At 35.5% G+C, this 25,000-nt stretch overlaps 2 protein-coding genes across 3 annotated transcripts in view; one reads left to right on the plus strand and one right to left on the minus strand.

Annotated features, from left to right (window-relative positions):
- LOC144966266 (dual oxidase 1-like) overlaps positions 1-25,000 on the plus strand; it is a 70,418-nt gene that overhangs the window by 12,167 nt on the left and 33,251 nt on the right. The window contains exons 2-14 of the mRNA XM_078902475.1: positions 1-48; positions 1,257-1,418; positions 2,210-2,388; positions 3,287-3,500; positions 3,815-3,981; positions 4,639-4,726; positions 5,567-5,663; positions 14,042-14,153; positions 16,140-16,233; positions 18,030-18,187; positions 19,913-20,088; positions 20,567-20,688; positions 22,077-22,229. The exon at positions 1-48 is cut by the window's left edge and continues 54 nt beyond it. Of these exons, the coding sequence (XP_078758601.1) occupies positions 1-48; positions 1,257-1,418; positions 2,210-2,388; positions 3,287-3,500; positions 3,815-3,981; positions 4,639-4,726; positions 5,567-5,663; positions 14,042-14,153; positions 16,140-16,233; positions 18,030-18,187; positions 19,913-20,088; positions 20,567-20,688; positions 22,077-22,229 (1,770 nt within the window). The remainder of the gene's footprint in view (positions 49-1,256; positions 1,419-2,209; positions 2,389-3,286; positions 3,501-3,814; positions 3,982-4,638; positions 4,727-5,566; positions 5,664-14,041; positions 14,154-16,139; positions 16,234-18,029; positions 18,188-19,912; positions 20,089-20,566; positions 20,689-22,076; positions 22,230-25,000) is intronic.
- Positions 7,874-12,057, minus strand: LOC144966268 (thioredoxin domain-containing protein 12-like). Of its 2 annotated transcripts, none has more exons than XM_078902476.1 (3): positions 11,895-12,057; positions 10,166-10,362; positions 7,874-8,823 (listed from the first exon to the last, which is right to left on the minus strand). In XM_078902476.1, exons 1-3 carry the CDS (start codon positions 11,968-11,970, stop codon positions 8,611-8,613), a joined length of 486 nt encoding a protein of 161 aa, XP_078758602.1. In that variant the 5' UTR covers positions 11,971-12,057; the 3' UTR covers positions 7,874-8,610. The 2 variants fall into 2 exon arrangements, with proteins under 2 accessions (XP_078758602.1, XP_078758603.1); XM_078902477.1 differs by lacking the exon at positions 11,895-12,057 and adding an exon at positions 11,439-11,632 and having other exon boundaries at positions 8,552-8,823.

Genomic DNA, 25,000 nt, shown 5'->3' on the forward strand with positions numbered 1-25,000 from the left:
GGGACGGATACAAGAACAATGTGAACCACCCAGCGTGGGGCATGGCTGGTAAGATTCTATCAAGGATGTTCATGTCAATCAAAGGACCGGATATCATGATTTTTTTGGGAGTTAGCGATATCCTCTAAACAAATTATTTAGTTGATTTTATCTATAGCTATCCAGTTGGAAGTTTGATAGGCTGGGTTTTTTCTTTCTTTGAATATACATTATTTCATTAATAAATAGAGGTACCCAAATGAGTCAATAAAATGGAGATAAAGATAAAGGGAGTAAATCGGACTCATGAATTAACAACACAATGTGTTCAACCTGAAGAATTAAATTCTATATATAGATATGAATTATGAATATTAATCAATTCTACCCGACGTTTATTTATGTTATGCGCATGCAGGTGATGAAACAAAATATCATTTAAAAAGACAAAATTGTAAAAGCTACCCATTAATTGTACACACTGCCAAACACATGGATAATCCTTAATTCTATCAGTGGGAGCAAGTGAACTATTTGACATGAATAATTTTCCCTGCGGATCTTGAATATTTGAATGACTCTACAACTGACATGGTCGACGTGCACATATTTGCAGGTCTGTTAACAGAACCCAATTATGGGCCTGATTTAATTTTTTTTTTTAATATACAATAATTTGCGTTAGTTTGAGAGTTTGGCCACTATAACAATTAGCCCATAACAAATATGATTATCAGACCTGCAAATGAGTATACGTCGGACATAGCAACTATCAAATTTTGGTATATTATTATTACTCAATAAAACACATCACACTGGCCATTACATACCAATTGTGAATGTACGTTGGTGACGTTAAGGAGGGTAATAATTCCACATACATCAAATTGCTCACACAATCCACAGACTGATTTTCTTTCTTGCCAATAAATCTCTTTTTTCCTTTTCATTGCTCTACATTTTATTTTTTTTATCCAAAAGTATTTAAACAAACATTTGACAATTTTTGATAATGTATTTATATTTCGTCTCCTTTAGGGCAGTAGACTTCATTTAATGAAAATTATAACGAGAAAATATGTGAACTCAAAATCTTTTGTATAAACGGGGAAAATTACTATTGATTTAAATGTGCATTATTTTTTATTGTAGTTTCCCTCTTCATTTTTATAAAACTTTTTTTTAAAATCACACATTCAAACAATCTGCTAATTTAAAACTCCAAACATAAAATTCATATAAAGTAATAACATTTCTTTCAATTTACATTTCTATAGAGAGTCGAATAATTCGCACGAGTCATGCATCCTATAGTGACGGTGCCTATGAGATGGGAGTCAATGGCAAGCCCAGTCCCATGGAGGTCAGCATGAGAGTTCATATGGGTCCAAGTGGTGTGTCATCCGACTACTCAAGAAATGCCATGCAGTCATTTTTTGGTAAGATACGACACCAACCATCTCGTCAAACTGGTGGTATAAAATTGAAGTCAAGCGGATGCTAAAATGCGAATCTAAAGTTGAAGTGATTAGAAATAGCTCTATGATTTCTTTTTGTTATTTAGGCACTTTAGTTGAATAAGTATAATTTTATAAAACTAAACACAGATAAATCTAACACAGGTTTCATATTTCCGACGATTATTTCAATTTTCAGCATTAAGATCATTCTGACAACAACAAAAAATTATTTTGAGACTGTTGGCTACATATTTGAATTGTCTCTCGAAATCAATATTTTTTTCAAGCACTTTGAGTATGACGAGATATCATTTCAGTCAATAATAATAATAATAATAATAATAATAATAATAATAATAATAATAATAATAATAATAATAATAATAATAATAATAAGTGCAAAAACGGATACAATAAGGCTGTGGGGGGTCACTTTGAGAATTATTGTGCTACACCACTAATAATAAACATCATGTTTTGTACACGTCATTGGGGTAAAATTCTGTTAATCGGTTATGATTAAATAGAAACACCGCCAAAATCGAAGGAATATACGACTGCACAATAACCAATTTTATATTGACAATATTTTTAAAAACTCTAAGACCGCATTCAAAGTATTACGCAAATCAGTAAGGTGGTCGATGAGAAAAACGCGAGCGCTTGAACGAACTATAAATGTTTTGTTGAAGACAAGAAAATTGACAATATAAGAGTTTGCAGTTGTAAGTCGTTGCATGACATTTTTTTCTCTCTATCTCTCTCTTTAGCCCAGTTTGTTCTGGATGAGATGGTACAGATCCGTCATCCAGGTTGCCCACCAGAATACGAAAATTTGGACCTTCCAAGTGGTCATCCTTTGAGAGACCGGACACCAAGACCCCAAGTCTTCGTACGCTCCATGTATGACCAAAGTACGGGTCACACATCCGCTGGACCACGACAACATGTAAGACTAGTAAGAATGGTCGTGGGTGAGAGAAAGAGAGGGATGAGTTCAGTCTAGAAAAACGTATAGAGAAATCATAACAATAGGAGATGTAATGGAAGTTTCAATTTAATCAATAAAGACAGACAATGTGGATGTTTCGGGTTTCCTCTAGATTAACAAAATACGTATGATAACGTTTCGGGTTTCTCCGTTATCAACAAAATACGTTGATTGTGTTTTGTTGATAAAGAGGAAACCCCGGAACGTCCACGTTAACTGTCTTCTTGATTATATTGGAGCTTCAATTCCATTTCCAATTGTTATTCATTTATTTCTTCGAGCTTCAAATAGAAACATTTTCATCATTGTTGAGAAATAAATAAACTCCAAAGCATGCGTTATGATACTTCATTATTTTTCTTATAACATGTCCTTTAAATATTAAGCAGCATGAATTATCTTTATAATAACTACTTTTGTTTCATTACTTGGTATAGCATTGAATAATGGGCTGTTTGAGATGTGCATCCGGATAATTCTTTGCCAGTCTTAAAGTACCTAGATAGAACTGACAATTTCCTGATAAATAACGCTGTACAAACTAAGTTTATAAAGCACCGTAGATACACGAGAAAGTAATTATAGAGTTCAAGACCAAAAATGATCAATTTTTGAAAGAAAAAATACCATCAAACTGGCAAACTCGTGCGACAAGGACTTAATTCATAAGATAACTGAAGCAAGTACTGAGGTCCCTGCATTGAGAAAAGCTTAAAGAACAGAGGTAGTGGGGTTAGAGTAATGAGAATCCTTGCAGAATGGAACTCGTTAGCTTCTTTTAAGTATCATATTTGCCGGATATGTATGTGACTTTAACCGATATTTCAGTTCTTCCATCCACTACCTAACTTTTCAGATAAACATGGTGTCGTCATTTCTGGACGGTAGCGTCATTTATGGGACGTCTCATGTATGGACAAACCTCCTTCGATCTTTTAAAGATGGTCGCTTACTGGCGGATTCTGATGACATCATATCAAGCTTTCCTGTCAACAATGATGTCAAACTTCCCATTTTCAATCCTCCTGTTCCAAAGGGTCATAGTCTGAAGTCTGTATTTCGATTATTTAGTAAGTTTTGACAGTTTGTGCAAGTTAATAGCTGATTAAATGATTATTTAACGAGTCTAGATCGATTTCCTTTGACATAATGTTTGGATACTCATAATGTATAATAATAATATATAACATTTACATCAGTAAATAATTGCTTTTGTTATCTTATTACTTATAAGTAGGAAAATTATATGAAGTTGAATAGAAAAAGGTAGATATGTGATGAACAACAGTTACAATCACAGAGCCTTATAAATTTGGTAGAACTCACAATATCGGCCAGCGACAATTACTTTTATGTAATAATTATATCCTTTGAATGATTTCAGGACTAGGTAATCCAACAGGACATGAAAATCCATTTCTTTTGGCGCTCCAAATCATATGGTTTCGGTGGCATAATTTGGTGGCCAAAGACATTGCCACGTTTGCTCCATCGTTGACAGATGACCAAATCTTTGAATTGGCCAGAAAACGAGTAATAGGCCATTTACAGGTAAGGAATGTTTAACATTAATAAGTTGTCTACGAATCAAAACTGAAAACTAGTTGGATGGAATTCCTTAACTCTTTCCTCACTGATCCTTTTCAGTATTTTCCCAAAACGGCCGGCTTGCCCAGAAGAAAAATAGATTGTTTAAACTCCAACAAGTTACTCTACAAAACAAATTTATGTTCTTCATTCTTCAAAGTTTGTGATGTACAAAATAAATCTGAATAATAAAAATGCCTATTGTGTCGTAACAAATGTTACGATATTTCTGTAGGTGGTATAGAGAGGGTTAATCTCGAAAATATATTGTGTAGATTTGATGAATTAAGAGTTGAACAAGTAACTGTGTATGAAAGGTGCCAGACAAAGCAAGAAAGAAAAATAAGAGAGAAAAATCATCCCAAAAAGTCAGTCTTCCTCGAGTGGGGATGGAACCTCAAACCTGCTGGTTGCTGGTCAGATGTCATGACCGGTAATCAGAAGGTATGATGTTCGATCCTCAGTCCAGGAAGATTGACTTTTAAGGGATGATTTTATTCTTGTCTTTTCTTCCTTGCTTTGTCTGGCACCTTTCACACACAATTGTTCGGCTCGTAATTGATATTTTCATTAAAATACAATACTTCTTTTGTATGACGTCATTGTATTATATTTATTTAGAAAATAGCTTGGGTAGAGTGGTTGCCACATTTCTTGTACGGAGATCACTACAATTCATCTGTTGGAACTAGTCTGCCTCAATACCAAGGTAAGGGGCGACATACCTTTGATTGTCATAATTATAAACTTTAAGGTTCGTGTATAGTTGATGACACCGTAGTTATTAGTAAGTGAAATATGGAAGATTTCTTGACTGAAATGTTCGCTCTTTCATAAATAATAAGAGAAAAAGAATCAAAAATAAAAACGTGAGCTTTTATATAGCGCGATATCCTCTAAACATGCTCAAAGCGCTTTACAAAGGGTCCCTGCCTAACAGCAACACGAAACATATAGAACAAATATGATGACACCTGGTAGGCGATATTATTTATTTCCGACAGAGATAACGTTGTTAACGACCAGGTACTCATTTTACACCCGAATACGGTGAGAGAATGTGAGTAAAGAGCTTTTTCCAAGGACTCAACTATGGGCCAAGCAAGGTTCGAACCCAGGACCTTCCGATCCTAAAGCGAGTGTCATACCACAAGACGAAACCGTACAAAAAGGTAGTCTCGATGCGTGCCATTTCAAAGTAACCTGTAATGAAAATGGTGAAATTAGCCAAATCAGCCTTACACGTGACATTAAATCCAATAAATAAATAAATAAATAAATAAATAAATAAATAAATAAATAAATACCTTTTGCTTTAGAAACATAAAAACGAACGTTTTAGGAGCTACTAAACCTTTTGACTTCTATCAATTTTGAGAGACGCTCAACTTCTGCTTTTGATATTCATATTACCATTTATATTATTTTTGCTATTGCTGAAAGTTTAATCTTGGAAAGTTCATTATTTTGTATTTTTTAAGCTGTAGAATTCAATTTTCTTCAACAAATGATTCGAAGACATTTAACTTTAACATTTTTCATTCTTAAGGATACGACAGCAGTGCCCATCCAGGGGTCAGTCACGAATTTCTAGTCGCCATGGCATTTAGACACACAGTGACGCCATCAGCTGTCTGGACTCTCGGGTAAGTCATGAGATTTAACTCTCTCCTTACCAGCTATTTTTAGAACTTCCCCCTAAAATTCAACCCATCCAGCACAAAAATAAACTTTTCTTACTGAAACAAAAAATTAACAAGTGAGCTTTACAATACACTGTTTAGTACTTATATCTAGCTGTAATCAAAGCATTTAAAAAATGTTTTGATGTACAAACATCGTAACGAATGTGACGATTTTCCTATGGGGGGGGGGGGGGGGGGGAAGGGGGGGTTAAACCATGTGTGCACATTTCAAAATTGAAATAACTAATCGGAAACAATTGGATTATTTCTCATTATTTTTTATAATGGTGAATATCTTTTGTTAGTTATTTCACTTTTAACAACCGTGACACAATAGCATAGTTAATTAGGATTACCAGACTCGTTAATAAGTAGGCTACAGGTATGACCAATGATTGTGCGGCTATATGGTCTTGTGGTATGACACTCGCTTTCGGATCGGAAAGCCCTGGGTTCGAGCCTCGCGCTCGGCGCATAGTTGAGTCCTTAGCAAAGGCTCTTTACTCACATTCTCTCACCGTACTCAGGTGTAAAATGAGTACCTGGCCGTTAACAGCGTTGCCTTTGTCCGAAAAATTGTAATATCGTCTAACAGGCGTCATGTCCGGTCCTATATAAATGTTGCTGTTGACCAGGGACCCCTTGTAAAGCGCTTTGAGCACATTTAGTGGATATTGCTCTATATAAAGCTCAATTTTTATTTCATCATAAAGCCTATGAATGATAAAAGTTATCTATTGATTTTTGCCGAGTTGTTGGGTTGTTCTATTATGCCTTTGTTTTGTCATTGGTTATATAAACCCTACGACGGGAGTTGCATGTCATAATGTTTAAAGATCTGAAAAAGTATGCATGAAACAGTGCGGGCAAACCAGAAAGAAAAAATACAAGGAAAAAATGCATCCCAAAGGTCAATCTGCCTCGACTAGGGATCGAACCTCCTACCTCATGATTACCGGTCAGATGTGCTACCATTACAACCACAGAGGTTACTCGACAGTTGAGACGACGGTTTAATGCCTGTATTCTTCACAAAGCTACGCGCTTCGGCTGTGAACCCTCGCTGCATCACTAAAGAAGGAATACGAGAGGATGAGGACGAAGACATAAATTTGAGTTGGCTCCATTTTTATCTTGAAATTATCAAAGTGATTAGTTAAGAAGCAGGCACTGGTGTAGGATAAAATTTTTTAACATTGTGTATGAAATAGTGCCCAGACAAAGCAGAGAAAAAAACAAGAATTAAAAAACAACATTCCAAAATAATATCAACCTACTTTGGCTGATGATCTAATCCCAGACCTTCTGGTTGCCAGTCAAACGTGCTTCCATTTAAAAAATAAAAAGAACAAAAAAATTGATTTTTTATAAAGCCCAAGGTCGCCTAAATACGCTCAACAAGGGGTGCCTGGCCAACAGCAACATTTAACATGTAGGACAAGACATTACACATGTTAAGCGATATTGCAATTTTATTCCGACAGAGACAACGTTGTTAACGACCATGTACTCATTTTACATCTGAGTACAATGAAAGAATGTGATTATTAAAGAGCCTTTTCTAAGGACTCAACTTTGTGCCGCTCACAGCGGGAGTCGAACCCAGGGTCTTATGGTACGAAGGCGAGTGTCATACCACAAGACCACATAGCCGCACATTTCATCACAGAGATTACCTGATGGGACGAATTTACATATTTTTCACAAAGGTAAGTGTCTCTGCTGTGAGCCATCACAAAACACAAACATTGAACACGAGAGATCGAGTACGTACGAAGACATATTTAATTTATGTTAACTCCATTTTCATTTCGAAAATATCACAGTGATAGATTAGGGAGCAGGCAGTGTGGAAAATAAATAAATTAAATATCCGAAGAAGTATTATGAAATAGTGCCAGACAAAGAACAGAGAAGAATACAAGGAAAAAAAAACATCCCAAAAATCAGCCTGGCTAGACTGGGAATCGAACATCAGCCCCCCCCCCCCCCACCCCGATTAAAGACCAGACGTGCTATCATTAACACACAGAGGTTATTAAATACTTGGTACGATTTAATGCCTATTTTCTTCACAGGGTTCGCGCTTCCGTTTCCTGTAACCAGGATGATACTTACTTTCACTTTTACAGTGATTTTATAACAAAACAAAGACCATTAAAAGGTTATAGTTTGGGAAATGCTATTTTTGCTGTTTTAATTGTAAGGAAGAATCATATTATGCAACATTGCACATTCTAATCATACTACATTACGCCAAACTATAGTATATCTACCATAATTTCCTTTTACCGATACTGATAATCAATTCGAAAATATTGGAAAAATTATTTTTTTTAAAAATTATGATCTCATTGAAGAAAATACTCACAAACGGAGAAAAAAAAAATCAAATCTCATACCACTCCATTTCCCCTTTCTTTCTTTCTTTTTTCTTTCCTTTTTTTTTTTTTTGGTTCAAAATAATCTGAATGAAGACAATGCAGACGATCAGAATTTTAATAATTTTTCAATCATTGAAATTTTCTATTACCAAAAATTTCTACCGACGTGCACATATTTTCAAGTCAGATAACCGAACGAAATTATGGGGTTGGTTTAAAATAATTGTAATGGAAAATATTTTTGCGTTTAAAAAAAAAATTAATCCTTTCGAAGAATGAGCCATAAACAAAATTTGAGTTATGAGACCTGCAAATAAGTACACGCCGATATCTGGCCATGGATCAGAGTTTGTTTTTTAATATCGATGCTTCAAAATCTTTAAAAGTATCTTCTTCTATAATCTAAATCGTTACAAGGAGCAAAATTTTGATTTGGCATACAAAATAATAGATGCTGATTTTAGATTATAGAGAAATTTTGACCTGAAAAATTCATGGAAATACTGGCGCCATTAAGTTATATCTTAATTGTAAGGGCGTCTTTGTATATAGCGCGTGGGCTTGTCTAACACTTTCTTCATTACGTTGGCGAGTTGTGTCTCAGTGCCGTAACTGTAATGGAACCCCGTCTCCGTGGATTCACGCTTGACACGAGGCATCAGTCGACCATTCATGTCAAAGAACAAGATTCGTGGGGTGTATATACCATCGGGGCGAAATTCCTGTTTTTCTTCAACCTCAATTTAGAATAAAAAACAAAAGGGATGCAGGTGCTAATTTAAATTTATGAACCAAAAAGGGATATTTATGATAATTGATTTGAATATATTGTTTGTTATGTGACTTTTTCTCCATCATCATCATCATCATCATCATCATCATCATCATCATCATCATCATCATCATCATCATCATCATCATCATCATCATCATCATTATCATCATCATCATTATCATCATCATTATCATCATCATCCTCTCATCACCATCATCATCCTTATCCTTTTCTTATTCTCGCCCATATGAATATTCTGAGATTGACAATAATTATTGTCGGTGTTAATATTTTAAAAAATTATTGCAATGTCTTCCCAATACTTGTTAAATCATTTTCAAGGAAAGCCGAACAACGCTTAATAACTTTTATAATGAGATGTATTGTCTCCACATTCAAGAGAAATTAAAAAAAAAATAATAAAACAGCAACAAAAAATAAAGCTACCCTCCTTTTCCTGGATAAAGGTGGTAGAAAAGGAAAATGAAAACGCTTGGAAGAATTGAATCAGGTTCCCTAGGCAAGGAAAAGCTAGACAAAAAGCTAGCTTAGGACTGGTGATGAGGCACTTTTGGATATTTCCTAATGTCCGATTTTATAGGGTAAACGCACAAATAAAAATGTCGATGGTATTCAATAATCATGATCAATACTAAGAACATGCTACTTTTTTATTCATTTTATGCACAGTTACATCACTGCACATTTTCACAGTTTTACCCTGTCGGACGTGCTACATAATAATAATATAATATATTATATAGAACGACTCAGCTCTTTGTTAATGTTTTTATATCTCACAAAATTGTATTAATCAGACCATAAACGTTTAAGGTTACAAATAGCTTTGTGATTTGGTACGACAAATCCGGCTGGCGGACTGTTGTAAATAACTTACATAAGCTCATAGCATCATTACCATTTTGCATAGAACTATTGGATATTCTTGACAAGCAATATCGGGTACCCGATTAGATCTCCGTATTCGTTAGAAATCGATGTTTTATTGATTCGTGCCCATTACTGCTTAGCTGCCTTTTTTTTGTAACAAAGTGAATACAAGAAATTCATGTGATTTATCTACCACAATATATCATCATTATTTTCCCCTTGACTCCTGCTACTCATCTTTCTCCTCCTCCTCCTCCTCCTCCTCCTCCTCCTCCTCCTCCTCCTCCTCATCATCATCATCATCATCATCATCATTATCATCATCATCATCATCATCATCATCATCATCATCATCATCATCATCATCATCATCATCATCATCATATCATCTTCACCGTCATCAACTGACATACCTCATCTGCATGCACATTGACCATTACAAAATTTTGAGCAAGTCTCTGTAGCTCTTTGTTTCTCAGGAAGGCCGATTTGAGCCGTGCACATTTTCTGCAGTCATCCTTCCGGACAATCGCTACAACCATTTTCCCTTCCTCTTTTGCACGATTCAGTCCTTGTTCCATTGTCATCCAGTCTACGGCTTCTCCCCATTCTGAAGATAAATGATTATAGTAATATGGCAGCATATAAATATTAAATGACATTATTTTCCATATCATAAGATACTGTAAAAACGTGTATATTATAGTTTTTATACAGAGCAACATCCACCAAACGTGCCCGGGTACTTTACAAACGGTCCCTAGCCAACAGCAACACTTAACATGTAAAACGATTCATTACGTCAATAAGGCGCTGTTAAAATCTTTTCGACAGAGACCGCTATTGCCGGGCAGGTGCTAATTTTACACATGAGTACGATGAGAGATGTGCCAATATTTCGTTATGAGTTAGCTTTATTACATTGAGCATATAGAAGCCATGTTGATTTGTAATGGCGCAATTGTATTTTTTCTTATCTCTCGAGTTAGTGAAGTTATAATATTTTATTTTTTTTTGCTTTGAATACTTTTTTTAAAACGTGCACATTATCAATTGGCGCAACAAAATTCATAGAATTCCTGCTCTAGATTATGTCAACGACAGATATCAATCAAGCTCCTCAAAATCCACCACTCCAAAAGTTGGGATCAAGGCGAACCAACTTCGCTGCGTTTGTGTGTTGAACCCATGAACTCAAGAAATCGGAAGAGCGGCTCAAGATAGACACTAAGCTTAATACCACTTTTTGTTTTAGAGTTGGTGGATGGCGTCGACTGCAGAGTTACCCTCTCGCGGCCAGACGTAGTTGTCGTAACAGTAGGGTCGAGGGTACGAGTTCAAATCACCTCAACGTTTTTATTCTCTATTGTCTTCTGGCACTCTTCTACTCACTGCATATTGTTTATCGTTACTGCCAATCGTTTATTGGGTTGAGACAACGTGCAGTTATTTGCGGGTCTGATAACCCAATTCATTAATGGGCTCATTGTGTTAATGAAATGGGAATCTAAAAAAGAATGACACAAAATGTTGTCCAAACAATGTTAAACTACGCACATTATAATTACATTCTATTGTCAGACCTGCATATATGTACTGATTGGATTGACATCATTTTCCCATAACGACAGGGAGATCACAACAATATTATCAACATCCTTGTGATGTACGGAGTTACCTGGATACCTGGATACCTCTGTATAGAGCTTTTAGACTTGGTGTAGTCTCCTTCGCTCCTCCTCATCTATTAATGATTGGACCAATTTTTATAATTGAACTTGTTTCCTAGGGTGTTGCTTATCTCCAACTCTGCTTTGAATTTATTCAAATTTTTTGCTGATACTGTGGTTTCTTGTAGTTTATTCCAGTTATTTACAATTCTAGATGAAAAAAAGTTCCTTCTTTCATTTGTTTTAAAACGTTCTTTTTTCAGTTTCTTGCTGTTTCCTCGTGTCTGAATGTTCTTGTTTGGTTTAAGGAATCCTGCCTCTACCCTGTCTATTCCCTTTACTAGTTGTAGCGACAGAAATCTTTTCGGTTTACAAGACGGAAACGGTGGAGGATTTAGCTTTTGTCTGGGACTAGACAGCCGATCTATATCAAAGACAATTGTCTACAACACAATTAAATTTACATGCATACCCTCGGCAATCTTGCTACTTGCAGCAGACAATCTTCCGAACAAGGAACTTATTCCAGCTTGAAGAATATGCGCCATATAAAATTTTTAAGTAGGCACCAATCTTCAAACTTAAGATTCCGTTCACAAATAGAGAGCCATAGGAATAAACGTCATAACTCTTGTTTTGTTCAACAAAATGTGCAAATTGGCGCATACAATGTGCGTGTTGTACGGGATAAAAAATAGGATAATTTAACTTATGATCTGCATCAGCAGTTTCAAGAATTATAGAAAGATCTTTAGAATATGCATGAACATATCTAGAAGGTAGCCTAAATCAGCTAATCTATTTATTTTGTGTCTAATTTACCGTGGTAAAATAACATGAAAGTGAAAAGCACGTTTTCATGAGTTTAAAACACTGCACAAGATTTTTTAATTAACAAACAAATTAAGAGTAGTAAAATTAACGAATAGAGATTTCAATATCAGTTTTTTAAAAAAAATCTTTCAATAAATAACGAAGGATTTTTGATGTATCTATGTAGGAATGTTTATGCGACATCCATGGTGCAGTATGACTCCGAGTATGATTTTGTGTGGTATAATATAAAGAAGTATGGAGGACCCTCAATATCTGCGGAGAAATAAAAGGAATTGCAAACATGCACTCATCTATGTTACTTATTATAGTTACTACTACCATACTGTAAAAATTATAGATCAAGACGAATGTTTTGAGCTTCAAAGATCAAAATCGGCTACGTATAGGCTAAAATGTGTAGGTGTGCGAAAAAGAATTTGGCAATATGGCGGCCAGCCAGACGACGATTAGAAACGTCAAATGACCGATCATTCATAGCCCAATGCCCGAGTGAGGGGACGGACACCTTTTTAAAAACCCAGACTTAATATTTATAAAGAGCATTGCAAACATTACCTTTAAAAAAAACACGTATCTTAATGCGGTGAAAGTGATACTAGGCTGCTATATGCTGTGGAATGTGAAAAGTAATAAATAAAAATGAATATAACATCTTCAAGAAAGAACAAAATACCAAACACAGAACATTTCGGGCTCAAAACCCTTCTTTAGCCAACAACAAGAAACAATAGACATAAATACATTTTTAAATTCCAGATAGACGATAGAGATATTTTGTAGGTCCTCTCTGTAGAAAAATTTTGAAATATCTTAATATTATAATAATGTATGAAGAGAGTGTCAAGATTTTGAATATTAGGAAATAATTTAAAGGATGCTAATTAGATAGACAAATAGAATATATTTTAATATATATATATATATATTATTATATTATATATATATATATATATATTGTGTGTGTGTGTGTGTGTGTGCGTGTGTGTGTGTGTGTGTATTAAATAAAGATAGTTCAAAACTTACAAAATATTTCTTTTTTAAGAAATATTAATTAAGGGACTTACCTCCCTTGACACTTTGTTCAATTTCCAAGACCAAGGTCAAATTAAGGAAAGAGCATTACGGTATAGTCATCCATATCTATGGTACAAACAAAGCAGTACAATCCCCCCCCCCCCCCTCCTCCGTATTTCATGTTAGACCTCCCTTCTCCCGGTCATATTTAGAATATTCAACATTTCAAATGTGATTGTTTTTAGTCTTTATACTTAGTCTTTAAAAGGTGGAGAGCATGCAGCATCTTTTCTACGCAAATGCCGTTCTATATGTTTTTCTGGTTTCAATCTTATTTTATTTTCCTGTACTTGAACTAGTTTGCCTTTGCTGGAAGCGAGGCATCCGATAGTCATCAAACAAATGGAGGAACTTATTCTGCAAAAGCCATCTCAAAGCCACCTTTCAGTCTCAAAAACCTAAATAAGATTTCAGATGTTTTGTACACGAAACTTACATCTGCTTCTGTTGACATGGAAGAAGACTCTTTAAAAAGCATCATGAACTTTTCCCACCCTGTTATGTAGTTGTAGACCAATGAGATGCCAATCTCTCTGTAGCAACACAACAATTTATGAGCGTCGTACAGGGCCGTGTGCTACACACTATTAGTCAAGTTTAACAAAACAAGTCTAAGAATACGATATCCTGGAAAAGAAATAAACCATGAAAATCATTTTTTTTTACCAAAGTCAATCCCATGAAACATCTTCCTTATTTTAATTTCAGAGGTGACGGGAGTGGCCAATGCGTGACCACTACTACAAATGGTCAAGGGATACTTGGTCAAGCAAGAAATGTGACGTCCATGCGTCTTTGTAACAACTTCTGGGACCCGCAGGTGAACTATTTTAACACACGCTACTGAACAGACGCTACTAACAAAAAAAATGCAAATTAAAAGTTGTTTTTTTTTAAACGTTGAATAAGGAAATTTAAATCATTTAATCTTATCTAGATATGCTTTTACCACACTGATCATGTATGAATGTGTTGGCGTCTGTTTGTCAAATCGTCGATAGTTTGTGGGAATTGATGGAAAGAAAAGCAAACGGAGGTCACAAAAGAACGGGATCCTCCAAAGATCGGTCTTTGCATCTATCCTTTTCAACATTTAATACCAACCCGAGTTTGAGAACATCCGAGGGTTTCTATATGCTGATCATCTGTGTCTTGCGTTCCAGAGCTCTGATTTCAAGACCATTGAGGAGAGACAAACAGGTGCCCTGGAGACACTCTCTGAGTACTATTTGCAGAACTCACTAAATGCTAATCCAGGAATAACTCAAGTGTATGCCTTCAATTAAAACAAACCGCCAAGCCAATAGGAAACTGAACATCTCATGGAATGGGAACATATTGCTTGGAGAGCAACACATTTCCCGTGTACCTCGGTGTCACCTTAGAATGCACACTGTCCTTCTCTCAGCGCCCAAAGAAAACAGAAGCAAAGGTGGCCACAAGAAACACCATCCTAAGAAAACTGGGAGAAATCTAAAAAGAGTCAGGACAACCACACAAGCCATCTGCTATTCATCAGCCGAATACGCCTCGCCAGTCTGGGCAACATAACGCCTGCCATATCATTCCTGGTAACCTGAAACCAACTGCAATTCTAGGACTCTATCGGCTGGCTGGTATTGCATCTCCCCAAACTCGAAGAGCCACTGCTTCCAAAGCCCATAACTATAAACAAGTAATGGACCCAAGAAACCCCCTACATGACCATAAACCAACGAAAAGTAGACTGAAGTCAAGAAAGAGCTTTATGACAGAAGAAAGCACATCATTGCTATTTTTATTAATGTTATCAATACCATTATTGTAATTATTATTATAATTGTTATTGTTATTATTATTATTATTATTATTATTATTATTATTATTATTATTATTATTATTATTTATTATTATTATTATTATCATCATTATTATTATTATTGTTATTATTATTATTATTTTATTATTATTATTACTGTTATTATTGTTATTATTACTAGTAGTAGTAGTAGTTAGTTAGTATAGTAGTAGTAGTAGTAGTAGTAGTTGTGTAGTAGTAGTAGTAGTAGTAGTAGTAGTATAGTAGTAGTAGTAGTAGTAGTAGTGTAGTAGTAGTAGTAGTAGTAGTAGTAGTAGTAGTTAGTAGTAGTAGTAGTAGTAGTAGTAACAGTAGTAGTAGTAGTAGTAGTAGTAGTAGTAGTAGTAGTAGTAGTAGTAGTAGTAGTAGTAGTAGTAGTAGTAGATGTAGTAGTTTTGGGAGTAGTAGTATCATCATTATTACTATTAATTTTATTGTTATCATCATCATCATCATAATAATCATCATCAACACATCATCATTATCATCAATGATAATGCAGCTGTCTACATGGAGGGAGTGGGACAATCACGGAAATAAAGCCGTTTAAGATCCAAGAGAAGAACTTGCCCTACAGAACTCAGCTCCCCAGGAATGAATTGGTAATACTCAATATAGCATGAGCAAGACTTGGAAGAACAGCTGGAAACATGAAAAAGTTGGGATCTGACCGAGACCAGCTTGTGTACATGTGGATACCCATAGCAGATGATGGAGCACGTCCTTAAAGAATGCCTGGACGGACCTGGCTGCACTGGCTATGACCTAAGAGTCTGCTCCCCAGACGCTGTGGAGTGGGTTTGGTGTTGGAGCGACAAACTATGATGATTAAGATATGTAATTTTTAGATAACATTCACGATTTGAGTTCAACCATGATTCAATGGAATAAGCATATATCTAACCATAGTTTGTTTATTAAATGAGTGATTTTTATGATTTACAGATATTGTGTTTGAAATTATTGCAGGAGCATGTGAAGTCCAATTTCGATGAAATCATTCGAGGTCTGGTGTACACAAAAGCCGAAAAAGAGGACGAGAAATTTGTTTCTGATTTTACAAGTATGTAATTGTTAAATATTGGCTGAATGAAAAGTGTCATATCAATAACAGCGCACCTGGGTGTTGATCTAAATAGATGTTCATTTATCGCGAAAAAAAAATGAGAATTGCTAAATTCTATTTGTGTAATAGTTGTACTTATTTTCGAAGGTTTTGTTTTCCTACTTTTTACGGCATAGACATCGATATAACGTCAGCACTTTCGTTTGAAAAATAGTTATTACTTGAATTCTTATTGCAAACGAGGAAAAGGGTATTCATCAAATCTTTCCCCTAAGAGCCCATTATCTCTTAATAGAAAGGTATTGAGTAATCATGAAAAAGCCAAGAAGAAAAAGGAGGAGTAGAAGGAGGAGGAAGAAGAAGAAGTAGTAGTAGTAGTAGTAGTAGTAGTAGTAGTAGTAGTAGTAGTAGTAGTAGTAGTAGTAGTAGTAATAATAGTAGTAGTAGTAGTAGTTGTTGTTGTTGTTGTTGTTGTAGTAGTAAACAAATTGAGCGTTTAATAGTGCAATAACCACTAAACGTGCTCAAAGCGCTTTACATGGGGTCCTTGGCCAACAGCAACACATAACATGTAGGACGACACATAACGCCCGTTAGGCGATATTACAATTTTTTGGGACAGAGACAATGCTGTTAACCTACTCATTTTACACCTGAGTACGGTGAGAGAATGTGAGTAAAGAGCCTTTTCCAAGGACTCAACTATGCGCCGAGCGAGGCTCGAAATCAGGAACTTCCGATCCGAAAGCGAGTGTCATACGACTAGACCACATAACCGCACGTAGCAGTTTTGTAGTAGTAGAAGTAGTAGTAGTAGTAGTAGTAGTAGTAGTAGTAGTAGTAGTAGTAGTAGTAGTAGTAGTAGTAGCAGTAGCAGTAGCAGTAGCAGTAGTAGTAGTAGTAGTAGTAGTAGTAGTAGTAGTAGTAGTAGTAGTAGTAGTAGTAGTAGAAGAAGAAGAAGAAGAAGAAGAAGAAGAAGAAGAAGAAGAAGAAGAAGAAGAAGAAGAAGAAGAAGAAGAAGAAGAAGAAGAAAACAACTCATTTTTTAGTTGGTGCTTTTAACAGTAACGTTAATTATACGTTCTTCGACTTGGAACAATGTTGATCAACCTTAATAGATTTCGATTCGTTTCGAGCCATTTCCACGAGGACTTTTCCAGGTTTTTATATTTTACTATGGGATATGCATTGTTACAAATGCTATTTTCATTTATCTCATTGGTTTTCCACATCCACGTTGAGTAATACAGAAACGGGATGTGCCTGTGATCATATGGTACCGATAATGACAAAGAGAATATGAGTAAAGGGATGTACATGTACTCAACTTTACTCCTCACATAATGGAACTTGAGCAGGACATACCATTCCAAAGGCGGGTGTCAAGCCACAAATCCACATATCCACAATTGGACACCCCACATAATTGAGCTTTTAAAAAAAAAATTGAGCTTTATATAGCGCAATATCCACTGAATGTGCTCAAGGCGCTTTACAAGGGGTACCTGGTCAATAGCAACATTTAACATGTAGGACTGGACATGTCGCCTGTTAGGCGATATTACAATTTTTCGGACAAAGACAACGCTGTTAACGGCCAGGTACTCATTTTATACCTGAGTACGGTGAGAGAATGTGGGTAAAGAGCCTTCTCCAAGGACTCAAATATGCGCCGAGCGCGAGGCTCGAACCCAGGACCTTCCGATCCGAAAGCGAGTGTCATACGACTAGACCACATAGCCCCACATAATACCATTTCCTAGGACTTGGGTCTCAAATAAATATGTTTTCAGATCATTTCTACGGGCCATATGAATACTCAAGAACGGACCATATAGCGAATTTGATCCAGCGTTATAGAGACCATGGTGTTCCATCCATGAACGATGTTAGGTCAGCCTATGGATTACCTCAACTCCTAGACTGGGACAGACTGCAAGGAATTAATGGAGTTAGTAAAGCTTCCTTTACCTCTTCCCAGTACTCTATCTACTGCAATTAACCGGTAGATAAGCACGCCTCTCGGACAATCGTCATTATGTAAACAATGGCAGTGATTGGTAGACACAGCAAATTACATATGTTTTACTATCTATGGTATTTGTTAAGTAAAATACCCACTGTTCTACCGCTTGACCAGTAGAATCAACACTGAAAACTCTGTGTAAACTTAAATGTTTATAATATGATCGAGAAAACCATGTGATAACATGTGATAACTGGTCACCCATTTGTCAATATAATAACAATAACAACGATCAGATGGAGGTCGAATTCGTTCACGTTATTGTTTCAACTATGTTTGTCCGAGCACGTGTGACGGTGTGTCGCAAATTCTACCTTTTGATTGGTCAAAAATCTACTGGTTAATAGTCACGATAATTAGCATTTCTCCACTAACTTGTCCCTTCCTCCTCTTTGTTCCTAACGTCCTTTATATTATCTTGATTATCATAAATATTGTTATTAATGACCTTAACAGTATTATCAATCTTGTCATTATTATTATTATTATTATTATTATTATTATTATTATTATTATTATTATTATTATTATTATTATTATTATATTATTATTATTATTATTATCATCATCATCATCAGCATCATCAGCATCATCATCATCATCATCATCATCATCATCATCATCATCAGTATCAAAATTCTTATTAGTTTTATCAATAGCATCATCAGCAACAGCATCATCATCATCATCGTGGTCGTCGTCGTCATCTCATCATCATCATCATCATCATCATCATCATCATCATCATCATCATCATCATCATCATCACATCATCATCCGCAGCAGCATCAGTATCGTTATCATCATGGTTCATCATTTTGATTTTTTTAAAATAGTTATTACAATCAGTATAGAAATCCTTATTCCACCTCTACTATCCACCTCTCCTTCCTCATGCTCTTCTTTCTTATAGTAGTTTTTAATTTTTGTAGAACTTTATAATCAAAATGTATTTTATTTTAGCTATTTCTACCTGGTAACACATACAAACGTTTTGTTTTTCAGCAATAGATAAGTGACATAAGAGTGAAATCTGTGTCTGTCATCCGAAGGCAATTATGGGCTTGATTAACAACTTAAGTATTGTTCTCAGGAAAAATATGAACTTGGACTTCGATTTGAGAGTTTTTGACAAGATGGGGGTCATTTAAAATGATAGATATTTGAAGGACGAGTTTTCTGGTCAAATTGTTAAATACATGTTGTTCCAGAGTACGGCGAATTAAGTGGTTATCGTCTTTTGTAATGGACAGTATTTTTAGATTATTTCCAGTACAATAATGAGACCGTAACAATTTGAGCTACAAGTAGTGGAGTATTAACTCACTCAACCCGAACACCGACTATATCCTTAGTTTACCCGGGTTACTTTTACTCCATGCCTATTTATTACATTTTTCTGAGACAAATTATAGGCGTAGTACCAAAGCTAATGTTTTTTTTAGTTTTTGCATGTTAATGATAGTTGAATAAAATTATCTATGTATATGCTCATTTTTAATACACGTTTTCAAATTTTGAAAAGTAGCAAAGATCTCTAGGATTGAGTGAGTTAAATCTAGACATGACGAGTTAAGACAATAGCCAGCTAATTTAAACTGCGTACTTTGTTAATAATTTTTTGTTTGTTTATATTTTCATTTTATTTAGACACTCCATGATCTGTACAGTGGAAACACGCCAGATAACGTGGATCTATTGACTGGCGGTTTGGTGGACTCTGTAAAGGATGCTGGGATGTCAGATGTTTTCAGATCAATCCTCTTGGACCAGTTTATACGTACAAGAGATGGGGACCGTTTTTGGTACCAGAATAAAGAAAACGGGTAAAATTTTGGAAATCGCAGATTAGTATGAAATCCCAGACTGTGTTGTTTCTAATACTGTTTTTGTCACTAACCCCCTTCCCTCTCTATCAAAGAGTAAATTCCAATTTCATAACGTACACTTACTAAAACTCGATATTTAAGGGCACAATATTATCATTTTCAACTACAAAATATGGTATGAAACGTAACAAGTAATTTAAAAACATTTCAATATTAAGATTCTAATTGATGTTCTTTTCCAGGCTATTTGAGAAATTCAAATCAATAAATTTTTATTTATTACACATTGGGCAATAATAAAATGAAAAGCACAACTAACCCGATATTGCAAAAGAAGCAGCCAATAGAAGCGATTAAGTGAATACCTTTTCTCTAAAATTCTAGATTAATTTCACAAACTAATTCTTATTTTTTACAAACATTCTCTTGAATTTAGAAATTGATTAATATGATATACATTTTATCTAAATCTTAGGTTGTTTTCTGACGAGGAATTGAACACGATTGAATCAACAACGTTTCGGGACATCCTTTTAGCGACGACAACTTTAACAGAAAAGGAAATTTCTCAAAATCCATTCCTATGCCAGTCAACAGGTACAGTTTGATCGATTCAATGTATGGAAATTATGAAGTTGACGTCATTCAGGTCTTTGGTATTGCTATTTGCCATCAGCGTTTAGGAGTAATTCTCACTAAACTGTACCAGTCTATAAACGTTCAAGGTTACACATAGTTTTGTCTGTTGGTCCGTTATACTTCCGGATGGCAATGTTGTGAGCTTTTTAGCCAAGCGCATACTAACTATATCAAAAACGTTTATTTTGCTGGAATATCTTGATACGGAAAAAAGAGTATCTCAAGCATATGAATTATTATCCTGCCTCCGTTTCCTCACACTCTATTATGTGGGTCATACTCTGATTCCGATCATGCAAAAGGAAGCGAATCTCTACTTCATCCTCTGATATTATATTGTAGTCTCATTTACTTTAGTCTTGAATATAATTGGGACGGCCAAGTGATGCTTCTTAGCCGATCATACAGTGGTCATCGTCATGTTATTTGGTCAATTCAATCTCTTGATGTCCAAGATGATATTGATATAAGCTTGCATTTTTCAATTTTTAGATGCATTGGTTGGCGTGTCTTTAGTAAACTCGAAGAATCTGTAAATCTGTTTGTCATTATTTTAGATGAAGTGAAGACTAAAACAGTTATAAACGTTATTCTACTCTGACACCATCTTATCGTTTTTTGATGAAAGAGCAGGAAGAGCGATGCGACTCGCGTACCATTTAAAACGAAACTCTGTGCTCTATTTGGAAAAAGAAATATGAATTGTAGAATGACAATCAGATAAATGATAGAAGACAGTAGATATGGCTTGAAATAAACTTTATCTCGCCATTATTTTTTTAAATGACCAAGTCGTTCAACGTTGTTATATTACACAATTTTGAAAATATTTTGTAATAAAAGAAGACAGGGAATTATATGATGGGAGATTTATGGGTGTAGAATAATACTTGTTTGCACTGCTGTTGACATGGCTTTCAATCTTGTATGTATATACTATGCATTATTATATTATAATTGTTATCTTCTATATGCGCGCGCGAGTGTGTGTGTGTGTGTGTGTGTGTGTGTGTGTGTGATTTGCATGTCACGGTTAAAGATCTATGTTTGTACACCACATATACATGAGTACATTTAAGTTGAAATACTGTCTTTAACACGTGTATCATTATTGTAATCTTTAATCAATAGATTTATGGCATTACTATTAATATAAAGGGCATTCAAGGGATTTTATCCGACTTTGTCCTATACCATATGTTATGTTATGTTAAAAAAGCCTTTATAAAGTTGGTATTAACTTTTTAAAATAATTTTCAGGAAATGTTTAGTGCTTTTCATAAATCCAACCGCATTAAAGATCAGAAGATGTACGTGTTGCTGTATATGAAATTTGATCTCCACAGCATCGGGATGTTCCTGTTACAGTCCGCCCTCCACTGATGACGACACACAGACAACCGTTGATGTGTGTACTCCTTTAGTCACCCATGATTACATCGAAGGAAGTAAACTTTCATTCGCCTTATCCTTCTTAGGGGTCGGATTAACTCTCCCAGGTAGGATTTTCATGTGTGTACTCCTTTAGGCACCCATGATTACATCGAAGGAAGTAAACTTTCATTCGTCTTATCCTTCTTAGGGGTTGGATTAACTCTCCCAGGTAGGATTTTCATGTGTGTACTCCTTTAGTCACCCATGATTACATCGATGGAAGTAAATTTTCATTCGCCTTATCCTTCTTAGGGGTTGGATTAACTCTCCCAGGTAGGATTTTCATGTGTGTACTCCTTTAGTCACCCATGATTACATCGATGGAAGTAAACTTTCATTCGCCTTATCCTTCTTAGGGGTTGGATTAACTCTCCCAGGTAGGATTATCATGTGTGTACTCCTTTAGTCACCCATGATTACATCGATGGAAGTAAATTGTCATTCGCCTTATCCTTCTTAGGGGTTGGATTAACTCTCCCAGGTAGGATTTTCATGTGTGTACTCCTTTAGTCACCCATGATTACACCAATGGAAGTACACTTTCATTCGTCTTATCCTTCTTAGGGGTTGGATTAACTCTCCCAGGTAGGATTTGCAAGTCACTGCATTAAAGCAAATTATTGTTCTCGGATCCTATAAGTATCTTTTTTAAAAAAGACTTCTATATAGAATTTAATGCTCACTAGCATCTAATATTTAACCGAAAATACACACTATCACACCAATTCAGCGTCGTTACTTTTGAGAGGCCTTTTCCTCCTCCAGCTCCTCCTCCTCCTCCTCCTCCTCCTCCTCCTCCTCCTCCTCCTCCTCATCATCATCATCATCATCATCATCCTCATCATCATCATCATTATCTTTCTCATCATCATCATCATGATTACATCGATGGAAGTAAATTTTCATTCGCCTTATCCTTCTTAGGGGTTGGATTAACTCTCCCAGGTAGGATTTTCATGTGTGTACTCCTTTAGTCACCCATGATTACATCGATGGAAGTAAACTTTCATTCGCCTTATCCTTCTTAGGGGTTGGATTAACTCTCCCAGGTAGGATTTTCATGTGTGTACTCCTTTAGTCACCCATGATTACATCGATGGAAGTAAATTGTCATTCGCCTTATCCTTCTTAGGGGTTGGATTAACTCTCCCAGGTAGGATTTTCATGTGTGTACTCCTTTAGTCACCCATGATTACACCAATGGAAGTACACTTTGATTCGTCTTATCCTTCTTAGGGGTCGGATTAACTCTCCCAGGTAGGATTTTCATGTGTGTACTCCTTTAGTCACCCATGATTACACCAATGGAAGTACACTTTCATTCGTCTTATCCTTCTTAGGGGTCGGATTAACTCTCCCATGTAGGATTTTCAAGTCACTGCATTAAAACAAATTTTTGTTCTCGGATCCTATTGGTATTTTTTAAAAAGACTATATAGAATTTAATGATCACTAGCATCTAATATAATATAACCGAAAATACACACTATCACACATTTTTAAGGCACACCAATTCAGCGTCGTTACTTTTGAGAGGCCTTTTCCTCCTCCAGCTCCTCCTCCTCCTCCTCCTCCTCCTCCTCATCATTATCATCATCATCATCATCATCATCATTATCTTTCTCATCATCATCATCATCATCATCATCATCATCATCATCATCATCATCATCATCATCATCATCATCATCATCATCATCATCATCATCACCATCACCACAATCCTCTTATCCTTCTCCATCTCAATTTCTTCATGCTCTTCCTCCTCCTCTCACTTTTCTTCCTTTACTTCGTCATCTGTATACTTTTTTCTATTGTCATCTTTATTACTTTCGCATCAAGCAAGGGTGAATAATTTAATCAATTAGCCATCCAAAATGTATTGATTACAATAATGATGAAAATGTCGAATCCCGTTTCAGGGGGTGAATTAACCGCAAACCTGTTTTTGATCCATCAATAAAGTAAATATTTCAGGTATAGATAGAACGAAGTTAACGTCACACAGGTCTTTCTTATTGTTTTTTGCCACCCACGTTTATGAGTATTTCTCACTGAACTGTTTTAACCAGACCATAAACGTTTAGGTTACACATAGTTTTGTGTGTTGGTCCATTATACTTTCGGATGGCAATGTTATGAGCTTCTTAGCCAAGCACATACTATCTATAGACGTTTAGGTTACACATAGGTTTGTGTGTTGGTCCATTATACTTTCGGATGGCAATGTTATGAGTTCTTAGCCAAGCACATACTATCTATAGACGTTTAGGTTACACATAGGTTTGTGTGTTGGTCCATTATACTTTCGGATGGCAATGTTATGAGCTTCTTAGCCAAGCACATACTATCTATTAGTACAGTTGATTTAGGTTCAACATCTATAGGTTGTTGGTTGTGTTGGTCCATTATACTTTCGGATGGCAATGTTATGAGTTCTTAGCCAAGCACATACTATCTATAGACGTTTAGGTTACACATAGTTTTGTGTGTTGGTCCATTATACTTTCGGATGGCAATGTTATGAGTTCTTAGCCAAGCACATACTATCTATAATTCAATTCTGAAAGACCAAACTCATTAGCAGCTTGATAGATTTATCTTCGCAAAGGATCCTTTTAGTCTTTTTTTTTTTACCGAAATAAATTATTTTTCATATATCATTTTTATTGTCTAGAAATAATGCATTAATGTTCCTTGATTTGTAGATAAATTTAAATACTATCTGTTATACATTGAGCTATTCCGGGAAAGAGTTGCTCCCACTTGTTGTTAGCTAGTTGGCTTTATTTACAGATTAATTAGTTATCAATCCTTGAGTCCATTGTTAAAAATT

Source organism: Berghia stephanieae, chromosome 2 (genome assembly GCF_034508935.2).
Source record: "Berghia stephanieae isolate SIO BIC M18660-M18661 chromosome 2, UCSD_Bste_1.3, whole genome shotgun sequence".
NCBI lineage: Eukaryota > Metazoa > Mollusca > Gastropoda > Nudibranchia > Aeolidiidae > Berghia > Berghia stephanieae.